This window comes from Tupaia chinensis, unplaced genomic scaffold, assembly GCF_000334495.1.
Source record: "Tupaia chinensis unplaced genomic scaffold, TupChi_1.0 Scaffold000117_2, whole genome shotgun sequence".
Lineage (NCBI taxonomy): Eukaryota > Metazoa > Chordata > Mammalia > Scandentia > Tupaiidae > Tupaia > Tupaia belangeri.
Genome location: NW_006159583.1, coordinates 3,891,927 through 3,914,400, shown reverse-complemented (window position 1 = coordinate 3,914,400; position 22,474 = coordinate 3,891,927). Strand labels below are relative to the sequence as shown.

Sequence of the window (22,474 nt, the reverse complement as noted above, 5' to 3'; positions counted from 1 at the left end):
GAAAGGATTGCCTAGGCCAGCCCGTGGCATGTACGTTAAGGCTGCTGGATCTTATGTGATTGACTGGGTGCTTCTGTTCCAGACCCAGAGGCTTGAGAAACACTGGCTGAGAACCTGCTGGGCATGTGCGTATGTCCAAAATCCCAAAAGGAGAATTGGAGAGGAAGGTGTGAAAGTACCCCATCAAGGGTTGCTTTCCCTCTTTTTCTCTCTAGGAAGTGCATACACACTTTGGCAAATTAAAAAAAAAAAAAAAAAAAGTCTGACAAAGCATACCATTCTAGTATTTGAGATACTCTTTCCTCTTCTGTATGGTTTCCTTTGATTTCCATCACCCGATCCCCCCTAACAATGTATCAGTTGTGTTTGCTCTCTGCATACCTTTCTTTTCCCTTGGCCTTTTATATTCGCATAGTGTAGTTGAGAGCTAGTGCAAAATACATAGCTCCAGAGCGCTAATGTATAGATCGCATTGTGCATTTCCCATCACCGTCTCCTCAGCACACAATACTGCAGTGTGGAGAGACCTACACAGAGACAGTGATGGTGTTTTATAGAACGCCAGTGGTGTGTGGCGTTGACTGCAATCTGCCTGGTAAGCAGTTGTTTGCACAAATTCCTCCAAGTTAAGAGGCCTCCAGAAATGTCATGTTTTGGCTTCAATAATAAATGCCACAAATAACAGCATAGGCAGGGGGACTTTGCTCAGCATCTCAGATTCCAGTCTGCTTTCCTTGAGTGAGATCTGCTGTAGATTTCTTGGCCATTTTTTCTTTTTTAAAAAAAAAAAAAAAAAAAAGTTCCCCAAGAGCTAGTCTTCAGTTCTCGAATAACATATTTTTAAACCTATTTAAATTGACTTGCTTTATCTTTGTCCTTTGAATATCTCTAATATTTTATGAAGTCTCTTTTTACCCCTAAATCTGATACCTGAAAAGTAGATCAAAGAACTTGGTTTTTAAAGTTTTTATCCTATTGAGTTTATGTTGCTGGTCAGTGGTGTAAGGAGGGTTAAAGAGAGGCAGATGGGAAAAATACATTGCTAAGCTTTTTGGCATTTGATGCAGAAAATAAGATTTTTGACACATATTTGGCAAGTTTTATGAACAGTTGCTTGGTTTTTATTGTTTAGTGAACTTGGTGCTACATTATCAGAATAGAGATTGTCATAATTTGTATTTTATAAAGATTCTACTGTAGGAACATACAAAGAGAAGACACGCTTCATATATCAAGAAGAAATAGCAGTGTAACTGATGTCTTCATGAAGGAATGTGTAAAGGCTCAGAAAAACCCCACTGTTTCTTCTTAAAAGAAAGGAATGGATTAGCTTTTTTGCTCATGCCAGTTCTCTAGTTCTCAAAAAGTATTTGGAAATCCTCTAATTTACTACGGAAGAGTTTTAAACGCAATGTAGTTGCAACAATAAAATGTTGGTCTGTGGGTAACCAGCAGAGGGCGTAATGGTTATGTTACTGGACTCCCACATAGTTGGTAGCAGTTAAAGTCCTGGACTCAACGGCTTAAACCTTATGCTGGCCATGTGTGTGTGCATGGCCAAAATCCCGAGAGGAGAATGTAGAAGAAAGGATTGTGGGGTGGCCATCCCTCCCTGGGTGTGGGGGGGTGTGATTTCTCACTTCTGTCTCTCCAGAGAGCGCACATGACCTATAGCAAAAATGTCTTTCACCAAAAAAAAAAAAAAAAAAAAGACTTTCTACCAGAATCTAGTTTGTAGTGTATGTTCGGTTTGGCTCCTTGAATATCTGTGGGTTGGTAGTCCACGTCCTAGGTCCCCAGTTTGTGTAAACTACTAGCCAGAAAGCATGACTTCTAGACTGAACTCTGCCAGCTTTGTCGCTGGTGTTATAGCATTGAGCCATTCCACCCAGCAGGTATATTTTTGGTCTACTAAACTAATGACTCAGTGAGGTGCTGTTGTAGGAGACGTTGAGGAAAGGCATAGTTTTTCTTAAAGAACATAGTCTCCAAAAGTAATAAATATCAAAAGGAATACAATGAAAGAGATGCCATAGAAGTGAAATCAAGTTTTTGAAGGGGAAAAAGTTGAAATATTGGGAGACCGGAATAGACTTCACAGGCAAAGAGAATATAGAAGTTTAGAATTTATGGAAATTACACATAAGGATTTCTTTCTTTCTTTTTTTTCTTTTTTTGGAGAAGTTTTTGCTATAGGACGTGTGCGCTCGCCAGACAGACAGAGGCAGAGAGAAAGCGAGAAATCACCCCCCCACGGGGGATGGCCGCGCCACAATCCCTTCTCCTCCATTCTCCTCTTGGGATCTTGGGCACGCATGCACATGCGCCCGGCGTGAGTTTAAGCCACTGGGTCCTTGATGTGAACAGCGGTCGACTACGTGGGAGTCCAGCGACATAGCCATTACACTAACTGCTGGTCCCCAGGATTTCTTTTGAAAAACAATTCAGTGGCCAGTTGTTAGCATGGTGGTTAGGTTGCCTGAATCCTGCACAGTCAACTGTGTGGTTTGAGTCTTGTACCCAGTGGCTTGTGAAACATGGTGAGTACATATGTGCACGCCCAAAATCTGGAAAGGTAAGAAATGGTGGGAAAGGGATAGCAGCATGGCCATCCCCCATGGGAGGGGGTGGAGTGCTTTCTTTTGCTTTCTCTTCCTCTCTCTGTCTCCAGTGAGCACAGGTACCCTCTGGCAAATTAAAGAAAAAAGTAAAAGGAATTCAGAACATCAGACTGAAAAAACTAATCTATAACCATACTTTTTCATTTGTGAAATAAAAAGATTGGATTAAGTAACTGTGAGAGTGTTTATTTTTATTTAAGGTTTTTGACATAGGGTGTGCGCACTCACCAGAGAGGAGGAAAGTGATAATCACTCCCCCCTCTTCCCAGGGAGGATGACCACATTGCAGTCCGTTCTTCTCTCTGAATTTTGGGCACATACATATACCTGCCCTGTGTTATTTTCAGGCTGCCGTCTGGGAGTCGAACTGCTGTTTGCTGTGTGAGAATCCAGTGCCTTAACCACCACACCCCATGAGAGCTTTATAATCACACATAAATTATTTTTGGAGCAACTCCAAAGAGGTCCTGTGATTTCAACTATTTAATAAATTAGTGTTATGTGCCAAGCATTTGATTAAACACTTTAAATATATTTTATTTAATTCTCAACATCATTATAAGGTGGATATTTTTAAAGAGAAAATTGGGTTATAGAAATTAACTTGCCTGTGGTTATATAGCTGTTGAGAGAGGTCTGGCAGCAACCCCAGGAAACTGCTTCTACTGCAGTACCTTTCTTCAGTATTGTTGAGAATCAGTGTTGTTGTTTTTGAGTTTGCCAAAGGGTGTGTACACAAGCTGGAGAGGGATAAAGAGGGAAAGTGAGAAAGTAGCCCCCATGGAAGATGATCATGCTGCGATTCCTTCTCCTGCGATTCCTTCTCCTGCATCCTTCCTTCATGTTGGGGTCCTGGGCATGCACTCACACATACCTGGTATGTTTCTCAAGCTGCTAGATGTGGGTCTAGAACCTTGTAGCTGACCATGTTGGTTCCAGCCACCTTAACTACCAGGACATGGACTAGCCCAAAGATTTTTTAAAAATTATTATTTTTTAAATTTGCTGTAGGACACACATGCTCCCCAGGGGTGGGGTGAGAGGTGGGGACAGGGAAGTGAGAAAGCAAGCCATCAGGTCCAGGACTCAAACCATGGTCACCCATTTGGGAGTCCAGCACTTTAACGACCATGCCACTTGCTGACTCCCTGGTGATTCTGAAGAAAGGTGATGCATATCAGAATCTGGAGAGAAGGAGGAATTTCAACTTCCATTCCTCTGTGCGTTTTTATGTATTACCTTAATTAGTTGTATCTGGGTTCCTCTTCCCCAGTGAGAACTATTTTTGAAGTGTGTTGTGTACAGTATGAAAGCAAAAAAAAAAAAAGTGTGACACATTGTATAGTATTACCATAGGGCGTGTTTGCTAACTAGACAGAGACAGACAGTGAGAGGGAAAGTAAGAAATCACTCCCAGAGGGGGTGGCCATACCACAATCACTTCTCCATTCTCTTACTGGGAATTTGGGCACAACTGCACATGTGTCTGGCATGATTTTCAGTCTGCTAGGTCTGGGATTCAAACTATGGTCAGCCATGTGGAAGTCCAGTCCCTTAACCATGATGCCACCTGTTGGCCCCTGTGATGTTTATAAACTATTTTCTTTCTCTTCGGCTTTCTCTGCTGTCGGGATAATTTTTTTTCAATCTATCTTCCAGCTTATTTTCTCTTTAGCTTCTTTATGTCTTTTTAAAATTATTATAATTTAGTTTTTATAAATTTCACTTCTAGATATGCTGTTTGATTATTTTCAAAATCTTTTTGATAGTCACTTTTTCCTTAGTGATATTTAAAATATTGATTTATTATTTTAAACAATAAAACATAGTTTTTTTAATTCTGTACTTGATAATTCTGTTATCTGCAGTCTTTAAAGATCTGTTTCTGATTCTAATACTGTGTCTAACTTTTAATAGTGATGCTTGGTTTCCTTGTATGTTTTATAATTTTTTAACTAGTGTTTAGAATTTTGGGGAATTGTTTCTGCCGGGCAGCTGGGAACTTCTAATCTTGGGTCAGTTTAAACTGACTTTTCTTTTAGCATTTTGTAATCAAGTAAATAATGTTAATGTCAGTCTCCAAGTCTGCATAAGACCAAGTGGTATTCTTTTCTACCACACTTATTAGAGTGTGATCTGTAGAACAGTAACTCTTCTGTGAAATAAGTTAGTAAATGTACTGAAAAAAGGTAGTTGACTCTTCAGCCAAGTCATTTTGGGAGACATCAGGTTGAATGATGGGAAATGGATATTTTTCATAACTTAAGTTCTTAGTGTATCCACTAAGATTTGATGCTTAGGACTTGTGTATAATAAGCAGAATTTTCCTGTCTCATTCTATTCTTTTTGGGGAGGTGAGATATATATGCAAAGCACCTTATGGGATCAGCAGAATACACTTCAGCAAATACTTAAACTCCCTCATGAGGAAGGATGTGTCTTTCCAAGAGTCATTGCCACTGGGCAGAGTCCTTGTTCTAAATTACCTCATGAGAAGAGACTCCGGGAAGTTAATGGAAAAATTAAATGAAAATACCAGTTTATTTTGAAGCAAAAAATGTTAAAATCTATGCATTTCTGTGTGCTTTTTGGAGACTTTCTGTAGGCCTCTGCTTTTCTTTGGTCCAGTTAGACTAGGTACCTAGTAATATCCACAGTGGTAGGTACACACAGTTTTTACTCTTCTATTCTCTGTTGATTTCTTATCTCTACCATTTGAATATAAATTTCTTGAGATCATGCATATTTTATTCATCATTGTTTCTCTACCATCTTAATATAGCGCTGACACATACTAGATACTGAATTAATATATGTTCAGCTCTTTAGCTTGGCAAGCCCTCAAAGCCATCTGAGAGTAGGACAGTGTAGCCAGTAGTCATAGTACATAGCTTGTCTATAATGGATGGTTTCCTTTTTTCATTTTCTGTATCCTCCAGTATTTTTTGAACAGAAATAGATTTTGTCAGTCTCTATAAACATTCAAAGTGAAAAGGAAATTCTTTTGAATACTATTTTCTCTGCCTCAAAAAATCATTTCCTTCTCTAAGAGTTACTTCAGGTGTCATATTCTTGGTGAAGCTGTGATTTTTCTCAGATACAGTCACTTCATTCCTGGTGTTGCCATGGCATTTTGTATATTCATGGGGACTTAACACAGAGTTCATGGAAATAATAGAATCAAAGTATGAGTTTATTTTAGGGCAAAATGTTTTAAAATCCATGCATAATTTTTCATGATACACTTTTATTTTTGAAGAGGTTTTTGTTTTAGGGCATGTGTGCTTGCCAAAGAGAGACAGAGAGACAGAGACAGTGAAAGGGAAAGTGAGAAATCACCCCTCGGGGGATGGCCATGGTACAATCCCTTCTCCTCCATTCTCTTCCCAGGATCTTTGGCTCACATGCCCTTTGCGCCCGGCATCTAGGACTTCAACCAAGGTTGGACATGTGGGAGTCCAGCAACATAAACACTACGCTATCTGCTGGCCCCCATTATACAAACTTTCTATGAACTTTTTGAAGACCCATTGCATATTTCTTAAAATATGTCTCAGTGTTGCATTTTTGTCAGACTTTGAGTTCATTGAGAGTAGAGATACTGAATGAAACCTTAAATAACATGCATGTATCGTCAGGGTCTTTTTTAAGTATTTAAAATACCTTTTCCCTGGAGAAAGGAGGGAATAGTAGAGAAGCATTGTGAGCCTCTAGAAGATACTTTGGCGTTTGTTGGCTGTGGGCCAGTATAAGAACACTTAGAGTCAGAATTCAGCGTGTTTGATTTAGGCACATGCTTGGGAACTTTGACACATCCTCTCACATTGACTCAATCTGATTCTCACAGTGAGTTGTGAGGTAGCTATTATCACCATTTATAAATAAGGAGACTAAGAGACTTCCCCATGGTCACACTTGTCTAGTAATAGTAAACTTTGAATATTGCATGAGGGAGGAACTGGGTCTGACTCTAGCCTCTACACTGATGCCCAGCACACCATCACCAAATCATGGCTGGGAGCTTTGTGGATGTTTTCCTCTTAATCTTTTAGGGCGAATTCTATCCATAAGAGCATGTTTTCATGTTTGGAATAGAAACCAGAGAGGGAGTATGATTTATTAATAAAAAATTTACTTCAAACCAGTGTTGGAATGTGTGTTTTCTTTGAACTGAGTTGCATATTTATAAATATCGGTGGTCTTAAATGTCCTTTTTACTTTAAATTAAAATAGTCTCATAACCAATGGCTATGTATTATAACCCGGTAGTAACCACCATACCATCTGCGGTAGGCTCTATCGCCCCATTTCACAGATGTGCTAACTAGAGCAGACAGAAGCGAACTGTCTTGCCGTGGGTCACATAGAACTTTGGTGTTTAGCGCACAGAGCACTGCTCTTATCTACTGCACTGCTTTTGTATATACTTTACATATAGACATATAAGCATAAATCTATCTTGGTACTTAGTAAATTTATCTGGATATTAAATACTCATTGTAAATCTTCAGTTATGTGTATAGCACAGTGCTTATTATGTTTAGTTAATGTAATCTGTGTTACTCCTTTTTCTTTTTACTATTTCATGCAGTTCTGTTTATTCATTTATTTGTTTACATTCATTCACTGTACATCATTAAAGTATACAAAATGAAATTTTTCCGTCCAGAATACACTGTATAGTGATTCAATCAAGCACATAAACTTACGTGTTATTGTCAACAAATAATTTTCTATTTCTTGTTTCCTGTATATTTTGCCTATTTTCCCATCCTTGATTCCCTTATCTTTCACCCTCTGCCATCTCCCACCCTCCTCCCACACTGTGTCTGGTATCTATGGTTGCTTTCTATGCCTTTCTCCTCCACATTTTATTGTTTCACCAAAGATCTTAATGAATCTAAATATCAATAGCAAGAATCAATAGCAAGCACAGCTGATATATACATATCCACGAACACAAGTCTGACTTTAGGCATAAACCTCAGTGAGTAGAACAAACTTTACAATAAAATAGGACCTAGCTAGGGCTATATAGCTTACTGCAGTCATCAAATAGGTATTTTAATGCTTTTTTTTAATTAAAAGAAAAAGAGTTTTAGGTTTTTTTTTTTTTTTTAATGACATTGTAAGAGGCTTAATAATAAAAGTACCAAACTCCTTCTCAAGATGTATGTGTGGGGAACATTGATTTTTTTTTTTTCCCCTCACATTGAATGAGCTAGTAGGTACACATTTTGATAGTGAGAGGATATTCATTTTGAGGATGAAGTCTGATGGCCTATTTCATTTTTCCTTAGCAGTCTAACGACGGCTTATGTCAGTGCATCTTAGGAGCAGGAGAATATCTGACCTGACCTTGCACTTGGGGTGCTCCAGGAGTGTGCATCTTAATTGGAAATGACTCACCCCTTTGATTATGTTTTGCCATAGATTAGACAATGAGCTTTTCTTCTATGGCTGTCAAAGGCTTTTACATCTCTGTTGACAGATGCGCCTTAGATTAAAAAGAAAATCTATTCAAGGCAAAAATATGTTAAATCCTCAGAAGCAGTTGATTTATTGTCCCAGTTCCATTTGCTTGTATTTTTAAAAGTTATGCAGAAGAGTCACTATTATAGAATTCTATAGAAAATTGTAAAATAGAAACATAACTCATGTAGAAAAAATACTTCTACAAATATCACAGAAGAAAAATTTTAAAATTAAACACTAGGAATACAGTATCTTAAGATACATTGAGTATTAGGGTTAATTTTTTTTTTTTTCTGGGAGCATGTACATTGTAGATCAGTTGTGAGCCACCTTGAGAAATCAAGGGAATCACTTCAAACATATTTTTGTACTGTTTTAAAAATAAATAAGTTAACTCTTCATTTCACTTGTTTAGTCCCTTTTATATTTACATAGCAGTGAAGTAGAGGGCACTTGACTGTGTTTTCATTTTAGAATTTATGCCTTGTAATGTGTGTGAGGGTTGGGGTACTAAAGTGAGAAAACTGACTGATTAATAGTGTTAGAAACTTAATGAAACTAATACACTAATATATATTTAGTATGTACTTGATATGATATGATGCTCTTTATTTAAAGTACTCATGCAGTACTTGATATGATGCTCTTTATTTAAAGTACTCATGGAATCCTTGGTGCTAGAAAAGTAAAAATATATATATATTTTTTTTTCTCCAGAAACGTGCTAAGGGACAAGTGTTATTTGACAAAGTGTGTGAACACCTCAATCTTTTGGAGAAGGACTACTTTGGACTTTTGTTCCAGGAAAACCCTGAGCAGAAAGTAAGCAATTTCCAAGTTAATCTATATATTTTTGGAAAGCAATATGTTTCTTTCTTAAGCAGCTTACCTCAGCATAAGATTTAACTTTAATATTAGATATGTATTTGTTATGATTTATTTAAATTCATTGTAGAAATTTGATAAACATTGGAAAATTAACTTTTGTAGAGAGAATCACTTATAAGTTTTTGGCATTTTTTGGGGTTATATGCATCTGTGAGCTTACCACTTATATTTTGGGCAGACACAATGAATTAATTGTCTTGTTCTATGTTAATTATTTGAGGCTCATAGTACTGTCTTTAATATTATGTTGAATTTTTAGCTTTTGAATTCCTAGTGGGATGAATTTATATAATGAATTTACTTATTTTAGAGATTTTTGCTATAGGGCACATGTGTTCATCAGAGACACGGAGAGAGATAGAAAGTGAGAAATCACTCCCTAGGGGTATGGCCACGCCGTGGTCCCTTCTCCCCCTTCTCCTCTCAGGAGTTTGAGCATGCACATGGCATGTTTCCAAGCCTCCAGGTCCAGGACTCAAATCACAACTGGTCATGTGGGAGTCGAGTGACATAACCATTATGCCATTTGCTGGTCCCAATTTGTGTATTGAATTTGTGGAGAGAAAAAAATACTTTAAAAATATATACATTTGGCTAACGTATGGCCTGGTGAAATAAGCTGGACCCCACAAGACCTATCATATGGTTCATGTTCAGGACCAAGTGGCCTAAGAAACACACTGGGCATGTGTGAGTGCATGCTCAAAATCCCAAAAGGAGGGAGAAATAGAAGAGAAGGGTTGTGGTGTGGACATGCCCCCAACAGGGTATGTCCTCTGCTTCCAACCCAGCACAACGTGTGCCCCTTGTGAATCACACACACACACACACACACACACACACACACTATAGTAAAAGATTTTCAATGATGGGGAAATTGGTGATGGTTTGGCATAGAGGAAAGCAAGACAGACTTTTCAAAATGGTATCCTATACTTATTGGCTTTTAATATTAAGTTTAGAGGGTGGACAGCTCATTTTTTGCAGTCACCCCTTTGCTTGCCTGAAGAGCGCAGAAGGGAACCCACTGAAAGGAATGTCGAGAAGAAGAGTCCCCATGTGTACTGTGTGGCGGTTCGAGGGAGAGTGTCTATCTTGCTGGACAGACTGTAGGTGAAGGTGCTGTTTACCCAGTTGTTGCTTTGTGTGTGTGTGTGTGTGTGTGTAGGGGACAAGCGAAGTGGTTGGTGGTCAGCCTGACTAGGTAATAGGTTTGACCAAGCAGTGACCTGGTAGAGATCTATCTGAAATCAGGAGAGCTGTGACATTGTTTCTGCTCCAGGAGTTTCCTAACACACTAAACAAGGTAGTTCGATACTTAGTGCTAATTCCGAGGAACTTCAAGGCTTCTCAGTTTAAGTAAATTAAAGACAGAAATATTAACAAGTTCTGGCAGATCTAGAATTAACTGGTTGCCTTCCTTACTGTTAGGAAAAGGGCTTTTCCAATTTAGTTCTACTTCATTTTCAGAGTCTTGGGAGTTACTTCAATGGAGCATATACTGAGAGTAGGAGTGAAGAATACAAGTTCGGCCCAGGGTTGCACCCTAAAGAATCAGCCCTGTTAGTCTGTTAGATTGTGGCTGTGGACAGACTCAGTGTGAGCATTGTGTTTGAGGATACCTACTTAGTCACAGTGGAAGGATTACTGTCCAATATCTACCAACAAATCAGTCAATAGAACCAAATAGTCAATAAAAGAATGTAAATGCAAATTTTGTTATTTGCCTACATGCTATAATTGTTTGTATTTACATGTCCTAGCAGTAAAATATAGGGTACTGAGGGTGGTAATTATGTTAAATTAAATTTTCTCAACTAGCTTATTTTAAATCCTTGGTATTTAATGTGTGGTTTAATTCCATGTTTAGACAAAAGACAGTTAAATTACATGCCAGCTCACTGAATAGCATGCTAGTTTTCTTTTTAGAACTCTATTTAGAATAGACTTCTTAGAAGTAATAATACATTTTTCTAAATAAACTAGTTGCTTTTTATAGGCTGTAAATTTTAAGGGGGCCTTATAATTTAAGGTGGTCTATATTTTCGTTTTCGTGCAGCAGATCTCTAGAATTGTTTCTTCTTACAGAACTAAAACTCTACACCCATTTAAAAGAAAACTTTCCATTTTTCCCTCCTCCTCCAGCCCTTGGCAAATCACCAGTCAACTCTGCTTCCATGGGTTTGACTACTTTCGACACCTCACATTAGTGGACTCACACAGAGCTCATCTTTCAGTAATTGGCTTATCTCACTTAACATCATGTCCTCTAGATTCATTCATGTGTACCATGTGACAAGATTTCCTTCCTTTTTAAGGTTGAATAATATTCCATTATACCACATTTTCTACACACATTAAAGACTACACATTTAAAAAAATGGCTAAGGCCAGCCATGGTGACAGCGGTAATGCTTGTCACAGTGCTGAGGCCATATGGGAAGGTCCTGGGTTTGTGAGGCTGGCTGCTGAGGCCAGAGATGGATGATGGGATGAAGACTCTGTTAGAGTGCATCACTCCCTCTTATGTAAGAAATGAATAAATAAACTTTTAAAAATGGCAATTTTTTTTTTTTTTAAAAACTACAATTAAAACAAACTCCCTGTGTGTAAACCAGTTACCTACCTGCAAAGGGTCGAATAGTAGCCAATGTAGGCAAAGAGCCTGGCTTCATTGAAATTCCCTGCTTATGTTATAGGTAAGGAGTCCTTTTTTTTTTTTAAAGAATTAATTTATTTAATTTCATTCATTGTTACTGTTTTTTGACCAGAAAGAGGGAGAAGGGAAAAAAGAGAAAGCAAGCCACCAGGTCCAGGTCTTGAACTGCAGTCAGCCATGTGGAAATCCAGTGCCTTTAACCCCCATGCCACCTGCCAGCCCCAGTCAGGAGTCTTTTAAGGAAATAAAAGAGTCACATAGTTACTAAATTTTGATTATTCCTTCATAGGAAAAAGTCAAGATTATCAACAGGGAAGACAGTTGTTAGGATGGAATAATGCTTAGGCAGAGACCGAAGTGTGAGGTGACTTTGGCTGGGTAGTGGGACATAAGTAGTGCATATGGGGGCCCTAAGGCAGGAAGATGTTTACTTGAAAATTGAAAAGTCTAGTGTGTTTAGTGAGAGGAGTAGGAGATTAGGCTAGCAGGAGGGCCTGGGTGTTAGTAGGGTTCAAATCAAGTAGGCCTACCAAAGTGATATATTAAGACATGGGAGAGTTCCTTTTTCCTAAGGCAAATAAATAATAAGCCACTGGTGAACAAAAATAAGGTTGTAAGATGACCAGTTTTGCCTTGAAAAAGGTCATTTTGGCTGATAGTCCAACTGGATTGAGAGAGGACTGAACAGGTTTGCTCACTCAAAGTGTAAAGGTGACCCTGAATCAGGTCATGGCAGTGGAAGTAAATAAGTGAATGATTAGGAAGGAGGCAGAGTCTAGCTGATGTTTGATTGGGTATGAAGAATGATACATGCCAGAAATAAGGCATGAGTTTTTGAATGGATGGAGGTGCCATTTGGTGAGAAGGAAAGGGGGATTTGAACAGAAGGAGGTGGAAGGGGATTTCATGAGTGTTTTTTTTCAGACATGTCACATTTTAGATCAGATAAATTCTGGAAAGAACAAGGAAATAAATGAATTTAATTTTGGATTTGCTTTGAATGCCAGCTCACTGAATAGCATGCTAGTTTTCTTTTTAGAACTCTATTTAGAATAGACTTCTTAGAAGTAATAATACATTTTTCTAAATAAACTAGTTGCTTTTTATAGGCTGTAAATTTTAAGGGGGCCTTATAATTTAAGGTGGTCTATATTTTCGTTTTCGTGCAGCAGATCTCTAGAATTGTTTCTTCTTACAGAACTAAAACTCTACACCCATTTAAAAGAAAACTTTCCATTTTTCCCTCCTCCTCCAGCCCTTGGCAAATCACCAGTCAACTCTGCTTCCATGGGTTTGACTACTTTCGACACCTCACATTAGTGGACTCACACAGAGCTCATCTTTCAGTAATTGGCTTATCTCACTTAACATCATGTCCTCTAGATTCATTCATGTGTACCATGTGACAAGATTTCCTTCCTTTTTAAGGTTGAATAATATTCCATTATACCACATTTTCTACACACATTAAAGACTACACATTTAAAAAAATGGCTAAGGCCAGCCATGGTGACAGCGGTAATGCTTGTCACAGTGCTGAGGCCATATGGGAAGGTCCTGGGTTTGTGAGGCTGGCTGCTGAGGCCAGAGATGGATGATGGGATGAAGACTCTGTTAGAGTGCATCACTCCCTCTTATGTAAGAAATGAATAAATAAACTTTTAAAAATGGCAATTTTTTTTTTTTTTAAAAACTACAATTAAAACAAACTCCCTGTGTGTAAACCAGTTACCTACCTGCAAAGGGTCGAATAGTAGCCAATGTAGGCAAAGAGCCTGGCTTCATGGAAATTCCCTGCTTATGTTATAGGTAAGGAGTCCTTTTTTTTTTTTAAAGAATTAATTTATTTAATTTCATTCATTGTTACTGTTTTTTGACCAGAAAGAGGGAGAAGGGAAAAAAGAGAAAGCAAGCCACCAGGTCCAGGTCTTGAACTGCAGTCAGCCATGTGGAAATCCAGTGCCTTTAACCCCCATGCCACCTGCCAGCCCCAGTCAGGAGTCTTTTAAGGAAATAAAAGAGTCACATAGTTACTAAATTTTGATTATTCCTTCATAGGAAAAAGTCAAGATTATCAACAGGGAAGACAGTTGTTAGGATGGAATAATGCTTAGGCAGAGACCGAAGTGTGAGGTGACTTTGGCTGGGTAGTGGGACATAAGTAGTGCATATGGGGGCCCTAAGGCAGGAAGATGTTTACTTGAAAATTGAAAAGTCTAGTGTGTTTAGTGAGAGGAGTAGGAGATTAGGCTAGCAGGAGGGCCTGGGTGTTAGTAGGGTTCAAATCAAGTAGGCCTACCAAAGTGATATATTAAGACATGGGAGAGTTCCTTTTTCCTAAGGCAAATAAATAATAAGCCACTGGTGAACAAAAATAAGGTTGTAAGATGACCAGTTTTGCCTTGAAAAAGGTCATTTTGGCTGATAGTCCAACTGGATTGAGAGAGGACTGAACAGGTTTGCTCACTCAAAGTGTAAAGGTGACCCTGAATCAGGTCATGGCAGTGGAAGTAAATAAGTAAATGATTAGGAAGGAGGCAGAGTCTAGCTGATGTTTGATTGGGTATGAAGAATGATACATGCCAGAAATAAGGCATGAGTTTTTGAATGGATGGAGGTGCCATTTGGTGAGAAGGAAAGGGGGATTTGAACAGAAGGAGGTGGAAGGGGATTTCATGAGTGTTTTTTTTCAGACATGTCACATTTTAGATCAGATAAATTCTGGAAAGAACAAGGAAATAAATGAATTTAATTTTGGATTTGCTTTGAAGAACGGTAACCAACATGGAACGTACACTGAAGGTATTACCTATCTCAAGGGTTAGCGTGGTTTTACTTTCAGATGGAAATATTCTTATGTTGAGACTTGTCACCAGGCATAGTTATGACTTACTATAAAAGAACGAGAGGTGGCTTTTACCATAAAAATGTTCCAAAAATATTGCAAACACGGTAGAAATGACTGTTAATAGCTAACCATTTTGAGATTCTCACTATGTAGCAGACACTGTTCTAAACACCTTCCACATGTTCTTTGATATATTCCTCAGAAAACCCTAAAATGTAGGTATTATCGACCACACTTTATAGATGCAGAAATGCAAGGAATAGGGAAATTAAATAGTTTACCCCCAGGTCAGTTAGGCAGTTAATGCTGGAGGTAAGATTTAAAGCAGACAGAAGAAAGCAGGAAGAAAAAAATAGATTTTAGGGGAGAATATAGTGGTTCTGAACTTTCAGGGTAAAAATGGGTGCACTGTTTCATAGCTACCGTAATCGGAAAAGGGGAAACATATCTTCTTGCCATAGAGGAATTTCTCATGCTATCAAATTCTGAAAGTCATCTTGCAACACTTTAAATATGGAGTGTTGGCAATGTTATGAGCTGTGTTCCACAGTATGACTTTATAGTTGATGTTTCTATTATGGCATCAGTAAATTTAAGGGCTCGAGCTTACTGACTGATGGTGATTCATGCCAGTGATGATGCATGCCAGTGCTGCTCAAAAGGGGCTTCTTCCTTTTATCAGAAATACTTGGGAAATAAACGTACATTCAGGTATCTTATTTAGCTCTTTCCTCCTTCCATTGTTTCCAAATACACACTGACATGCATGTCTCTTGGTTTGCCTTAATTCCTCTCTTAAATAATAATGAGACAATAGGAATAATAATTATTCCTCTCTTCTTAAAAAAATGTCATCACTGTTGAATTTAGATATGGGATGTTGAAGAGCATCATGAGCTATGGTACCAGGAGGGATTTATTATGTCCCTTAGATATGTTTGGCCAGACAGCAGATTAACCATTGGTCAAGCTAATATTATCCCAATAGGTAGCCTTTTAGTAATCTAACTCATTTCAGTGATATAGCTTAAACATACCTGGTCCGAAACACCAGCGAGACATTGGTTAGAGACTGACCGTAAGGCGCTTTGAAATTTATTACCTGACAAGGGCCTGTGTTATGAATATTTTATAGTTATGTCAAGGCATATCTATAAATTTTAGAAACAAGAGCAGTTAAATGTTGACATTTTGTTATAGCCATTGGGAATTTATGACCAGTATTCTGGATGTGGGCAGGGAAGGGACATTCTACCAAAAGAAAAATATAATGGCACTCGCATGAATGATCATGATGTGCATCAGGAATTTCAAGTTGTCAGCAGGGCAGGAGAACGTGGCAGTTCCAGCATCTCTATAGGAAGGCCCCACGTGGAGTAGCCAAGTTGGGGCCTTGTCTTATAGCTGTGTTTTCTTTGCAAGCACACTGCTTTAACTTAGATTCTGGGTAATTAAGCAAATTAGGTATAACTTTTTGGGAAGTGCTGATGGAGATGATGAGAAAGCAGCTGGAGAGCTAGGCAAAGACCAGTATTTGGAAGGCTTTATGTCTAATGCAAAGGACTCTAGATTTTAGTCAGATTTATATTCCAGAAAGAGCCTGTTCGTAGTATAGATAGAGGTTACAGGAGACTCAGACCAGAGGCAGGAAAGTCGAGACTTGTAATAGTCTAGTCCAGAGTCAATGAAAACTAGGACAGTGCTATTAGAAGTGAAGAGGAAGAGACAGAGCTACTGAATAGGTCATGTCTGCAGGACTTCGTGACCAATCAACTCAGACATGAGGATGAGAGAGGGTCAAGGATGAGTCCCTGGTTTGGGGGTGGGTAGTTGAGGAGCTTACTGGAGAATTTTACACAGGGTCCTTGGAGGAGGAACAGCAGTTTGGGGTAGGTGAGGGAGATTAGATTTAATTTTCATTTTGCTAATTTGGACTGTTGGCTAGATGATGTTTGGGGATCAGAGAGTAGGTGAAGGTTCAAGAAAATTTCTGGTAAAGAATTTGGAGTGAGTATAAATGGTTATCTAAAGTCTGGATATGAGTAGAACACATGAGAGAGTGCTACTAGAGGATATAGACCAGCACTGTCCAATAGACATTTTCATGATGGTGGAGATGTTCTAGACCTTCACTGTTCAGCATGTCAGCCTTTAGCCATATATAGCCATTGATGGCTTGAAAATGGGTAGTGAGACTTAGGAAGTGCTTTTCCATTTTACTTATTGTAAGTAATTTAAATTTAAATGACCTCATTCATGTGACTGGTGGCTATCATATTGGACAGTGCGGAGAATTTGCTAAGGATTTCAGGATTGGCAGATGTGCTTAGATGGAAATAACTTTGACTTAGGGTATGAGGAAGTCCAAGGAAAGGATGTGGTGAAAGAAAGAGGTGAGGTGATGATGCTGGAAGGTTTATTAGGCTTGAATAAAGAAGGAGACCTCATTCTCTAAGTACAAAAATCTACTCAGATGTTTTCTTCAAAGAATCTGAGTAGAGCAAAGTATAGCCTGAGATCTTTGTGAAATAGAGAATAAAATCATCTGCTTACATGTGACTAGGGTAACGGACCAGGAGAGACCGCCAACAATGGACTAGCATGTGGATTGGTATTGACAGTTCAGCTGAGAGCGGCGATCATAAAATTGTGATAGTAGCAGAATATATTTCCGTGTGTTTTTTCTCTAATCGCTATTAGCAACCTGAGAATAATAGTGGAGAACGGGAATGTTAGAAGGGCTTTCTCTCAACTGCGTTTACAGCAGTTGTAGTAAGAGGACAAAGGATTGAGAAACTAAAGATGCTTATATGATATAATCAGACTGATTATTTACAAGATCATAGGAAAGAAAATGATTAAAACTGAAATACGCTGATAGATAGGGAGAAAATGACGTGAGCAAGGGATAAAAATTCAAAGATGCTGAAAAACAGACACAGTGGGAATAAGTGGGCTGAAAACTTGCGAGGGGAATGGTTATATATCAGAATGGAATGAGGGTGACTAATGAGGTAGAGATCTGTGTGATGACAAGACCCTTAGGGTGTGGCCATGAAAAAACAAGTCAATAGGACCAGCAGATGGCATAATGGTTACTTCACTGGACTCCCATGTATTCGACAGTGGTTCAAGTCCCAGACCTGGCAGGTTAAACTCAAGCCAGTTACATGTGTGTTCGTGCCAAGATCCAGAGAGGAGAATGGAGAAAGGATTGTGGCGTGGCCATCTTCTTGAGGGGTAATTTCTTGCTTTCTGTCTCTCTGTCTCTGTATCTCTCTCTATCTTTCCGGCAAGCACGTGTGCCCTATAGCAAAAAAACCTTTCAAAAAGAAAAACAAAGTCAAGGTCATTAAGGCAGAAAATATTAATAAGTATTCACAATTCCTTGTTTTACTTTATGATTTCTTATATGACATGTAAGACGAAAATACCAATAAAGTTAGGCACACACTCTATATGGGCCTTTACCTGAGCAACTGTGGGGAAATAAAGGATAGAGTGTTCTTTCTGAGACATTCACTTTTCAGGAAATGAGTGCTCAAATATAACTGATAGTATATTTAATTTTAAAAAGAAAGAATGATTTAACTTTATATTTTAAATTTGACCAGAGAGGGAGAGAGTGAGAGTGATAGAGAAAGAGAAAATGATAGGGACCAGCAGTTAGCGTAATGGCTATGTCGCTGGACTCCCATGTGGTTGACCGCGGTTTGAGTCCCGGACCTGGTGGCTTAAACTCACGCCGGGCGCGTGTGCGTGCGTGCCCAAGATCCTGAGAGGAGAATGGAAGAGAAGGGATTGCAGCGTGGCCATCTCCCCTGGGGGGTGATTTCTCGCTTTCTGTCTGTCTGTCTGTCTGGCGAGCGCACGTGCCCTATAGCAAAAACCTCTCCAAAAAAAGAAAAAAAATAATTGAAAATGAGAAAGCAAGCTGTCAGATTCCGGACTTGAACCATGGCCGGCCATGTGGGAGTCCAGTGCCCTCTGGCCACCTACCAGCCCCTATATTTATTTTTTTATATATAATCTTAACTTGCTTTTATTACTTTTGTATTGTGTAATTAAAAAAAAAATCCTTCCTGCATTATATAGACAAACTGCAGTTCTTAAGACATATAGGCAAAAGAGTTATTCTTACAATATATGTTTATATGATGTCTTTTTCACAGACATCCATTTATTTATTTATGTAGAGAGATTTTTGCTATAAGATGTGTGTGTGTGTGCTTGCCAGAGAGACAGAGACAGAAAGCTAGAAATCTCCCCTGGCAGGATGGCCATGCCACAATCCCTTCTCCTCCATTCTCCTCTCAGGATTTTGGACATGCATGAACATGAGCCTGGTGTATTTTAAGCTGTCTGGTACAGGACTTGAATCATGGTCGACTACATGGGAGTCCATCAATGTAACCATTATGCCATCTTCTGGGCCCTCCACAGACATTTATTACATTATACTAACTCAGCCTAATCAGTACTACTTTGTTTGAAATCCATGTACTTTGAACAAGGATGTAAGATATTTTCTTTCTCATGTTAAATATTATCTGTATTTACTGAAGTTTCAGATACTTATTTCAACCTATTCTAAATACTTATTTCAACTTATTGAAGGTGATGTGAAACTATAGTTATTTGCATGAAAAATTTCCATGGAGAGACAGTCTGCAAACTTTCTTTTGGTTTTAGTTTATTTCTGTATCTCTCCTAATTGAGACATTGAATTGGAAGCCTTTCCATTCATTCTGAGTATGAAAATCTATTATTGTTGGTCTTAGAACTCTTTAGTGTTTATTGAGAGTTGTTATGTAAACTTTACTATGGAAAATTGTGTTAAAAATATATGAAATCAAACAACATGTTATTTTTTTATATGGAATTCCACGTTCACCTACTTCTTGTATTCATGTCTAAATAAAACTATGATTAAGGGTTTTTGGACCCTCTTTAAAGGGAAAAATATTGTCTTAAGTTTTTGATGTTAATAGAGTTTGGCATTTGGCCCAGGCATTAGAACGTCAATTTGCTGTAAGCCATATTGAAAGAAGAGCCTGTTAGAAGTATAGCTGATATCCACAGCAAACTTTGTAAAAATTAATTAAAGTGCTTGTCTGATGGCCAGATCATTTTCCCCAAGGAACTAGAACCAAAAACTCAAATAGTAAACTATTTGCACGTGTGAACTATTCTTTAATAAAATTCCATATTCAATCTAGTTAAACTTTATAATCCCAGATGTATAGTGAATATTTCACTGTGATAGAATGCCTGTAACTTTTCTGCTCACACCCGCATTTCAGTAGAGTGTCTTTAGACCTAATTTAGGCAAAGGTGTATTTAAAAGGGATCTGTTTCAGTGTTATAAATTCCTATGGGAAAATTTAGACTTTAGACAAAACTACCTTTATACTTTTAACTGTGTTAATACAGTGGAAGTTGGGGTGAATTTGTTAATGTTTCTCACTTAGCCAAATTAAAAATTCCCAAAAGCATGTGAAGAAGGCATGATTAAGTGTTTGGGAAAACTAACTTTAGGGTCTAAGGCTCCCATCTAAACAGGAATTAATCAAGATAGTTTTTTTTTTTTTCTTTTTTGTTCAGGGAGAGGGGTCACAAAAGGAACTGATAAAGAAAAAATGACTCTCATATTTGCTAAAATGATAAGGCAGATTTCATCTGGATGTTCATGATTAGGTATAGGCACTGCTGCGATAGGATTTTGCAATAGGCAAAGAGAGATTGGGCTCAACTTTTGGGACAAAAGAAAATGTGGAATTTATAGTCAAGGAGCAGGGTGTATGTGTATGGGGGGTGGTCAGTGGATGGAAGATTACTAGGACCAGCAGATGGTCTAATGGTTATGTCATTGGACTCCCATGTAGTTGATCGTGGTCCACATCCCAGACCTGGTGGCTTAAAACTCATACCAGGTGCATGTATGTGCGAGCCCAAGATCCTGAGAGGAGAATGGAGAAGAAGGGATTGTGATGTGGCCATCCCCCCTGGAGTATGAGATTTTGCTTTCTGTCTCTCCAGCTAGTGCATATGCCCAATAGCAAAAATATCTCTTAAAGAAAAAAAAAAAGAATTGAAGACTCATCCAATACCTGCTGAAGTGAATCTGCATTTTGACTATGTATTAAAGTGATGCATATATACCTTTAAAGTTTTTGAAGAACCGATTGATTTACAGGATAAAATGTTCTTTTGAGGCAGCAAAGAGAATTATAGGAGTTTGAAATGTCATGAAGGACATTTCAAGGTAGTAGAGGTCCTAATAACCCCAGATGGTTTGTGGTCCCAGAGTGTTCATATATTCACATAGTAGGCCATTCCCTTTCTGCATAGAAATCTGGGACATACATTCTCCAAAGTTCTTTCTAATACCACATCTTATGGATATAAATGTTATGACTCACAGGCAAGCTTTTATTTATTTATGTTTTTGGGTGTTGGTGGTGTTTGGAGAATGATTGAGACTCGTCTTTAACACTTTTTCTGGTTACCCATATTGAAAATAGGTGAATGTCAGAAGACTTGGTTAACCAAAATTGTTTTATCTTCAGATTTGAGACTAGGATTAAGGAGGTTCTTTAGTTAGTTAACTGATAGGTGGACTTTAGTGCAAAAATGCATGTGTGTTCAGCTATTCGCTGTGTTGCCCTGCTGCAGTAGTGTATGCTGGGCAGGCTGCATAGCAGACTGAGGCCACATGGGAGTTCAGGGTTCAATTCCCAGCCAACCCTAAAAACAAAAATCTTAGCAAAGTGGCATGAATCTAGCTAATCAGGAAGCCATGGCAGAAGGATCATGAGCTTGCAGCAGGCCTGGGCCACATAGTGAGACCTGGTCTGGAAAAAAAAAAAAAGGGCATGGTGGTACACAGTCCCAGTTGCTTGGGAGGCTGAGGCAGGATGATTGCGACACAGCAAGACCCTGTCAAAAAGAAAAAAAGGAAAAAAAAAAAACCTTTTCCCAAACCCCATGCTTCTCCCCACAGGACAGGCACCACCATGCCCGCCCATGCTTCTCCCCAACTCCGAATTTCTATAATCTTCTAAGGCAGATTTAAAAATCAAAGAATCTCTTTTTGGGTGCCATGGATTCCTTTGGTAGTCTGGTGACTTCTGTAGGCCCCTCCTCAGAACAGTATTTCAAATGTATAATTATAACACAGTACACAGGCCTACAAAGAAAGCCAATAAAAAATAATTCTCAAAATATTAATTCAACATTTGGGATAAACTAATAAGTATGAATTTTAATTAATCTGTTATCATTTCTAATACCTATTAAATTTACTTCTGTTGGAAGTTTGTTATAGTATTTCTTGTAGCTTGTTTTACTTTTTTTATTTCACCTGCTGCTCATTCAGAAAATAGTTATTTTTTGAGCTCATAGTTTGGGTATCAAGTGTGAGTAGGCAGGAGAAGGTGGGTAAATGAACTCTTCTGCCCTTAAGTAGCTGATGAAATGCTCTTTTATTTTTCATAGAAGTGAGAATGTGAACACATGTGTGAGAGAGGGAGAGAGAGAGAGAGGAGTTTTTGATGTGGTCTTGCTGTCTCGTGATCCTTCTGTCCCACCTCTCAGTTAGTTAGGACTACAGGCATGTACCATTAAACCTGGACAGGAACTGAGCCTGGACCTCCTGTGTGGCCTCAGCCATTGTACAGTGGCACTGTCACACTTGGGCCACTATGACTGGACTTTTTGTTTCTTTTTAATAAACTAACCTAATTTTACGGGAATTTGGCATAGGTTACTGATGTGTAATATCTGTCTTGTGGTTTTTCTTGGTGTAACTGGGGGTGTGTGAGTATGTATGTGTGTGTGAGAGAGAGTGTGTGTGTGTGTGTGTGTGTGTGTGTGTGTGTGCTCTTCTGAGTTTTGCTTTATGGCTTGTAGCTTAAAGGTTTAGAAAACACTGAGAAAAATCCCTGTCTTGCCTGATCATGTATTGCCTGGAGCTGTCACTAA

At 38.5% G+C, this 22,474-nt stretch overlaps 1 protein-coding gene across 19 annotated transcripts in view; it reads left to right on the top strand.

Moving 5' to 3' along the window:
- Positions 1-22,474, top strand: part of EPB41L2 (erythrocyte membrane protein band 4.1 like 2) — a 253,789-nt gene that overhangs the window by 149,218 nt on the left and 82,097 nt on the right. For all 19 annotated transcript variants that reach the window (XM_006144276.3, XM_006144277.3, XM_006144275.3 and 16 more), the window contains exon 4: positions 8,814-8,918. In XM_006144276.3, coding sequence (XP_006144338.1) covers positions 8,814-8,918 — 105 coding nt within the window. The remainder of the gene's footprint in view (positions 1-8,813; positions 8,919-22,474) is intronic.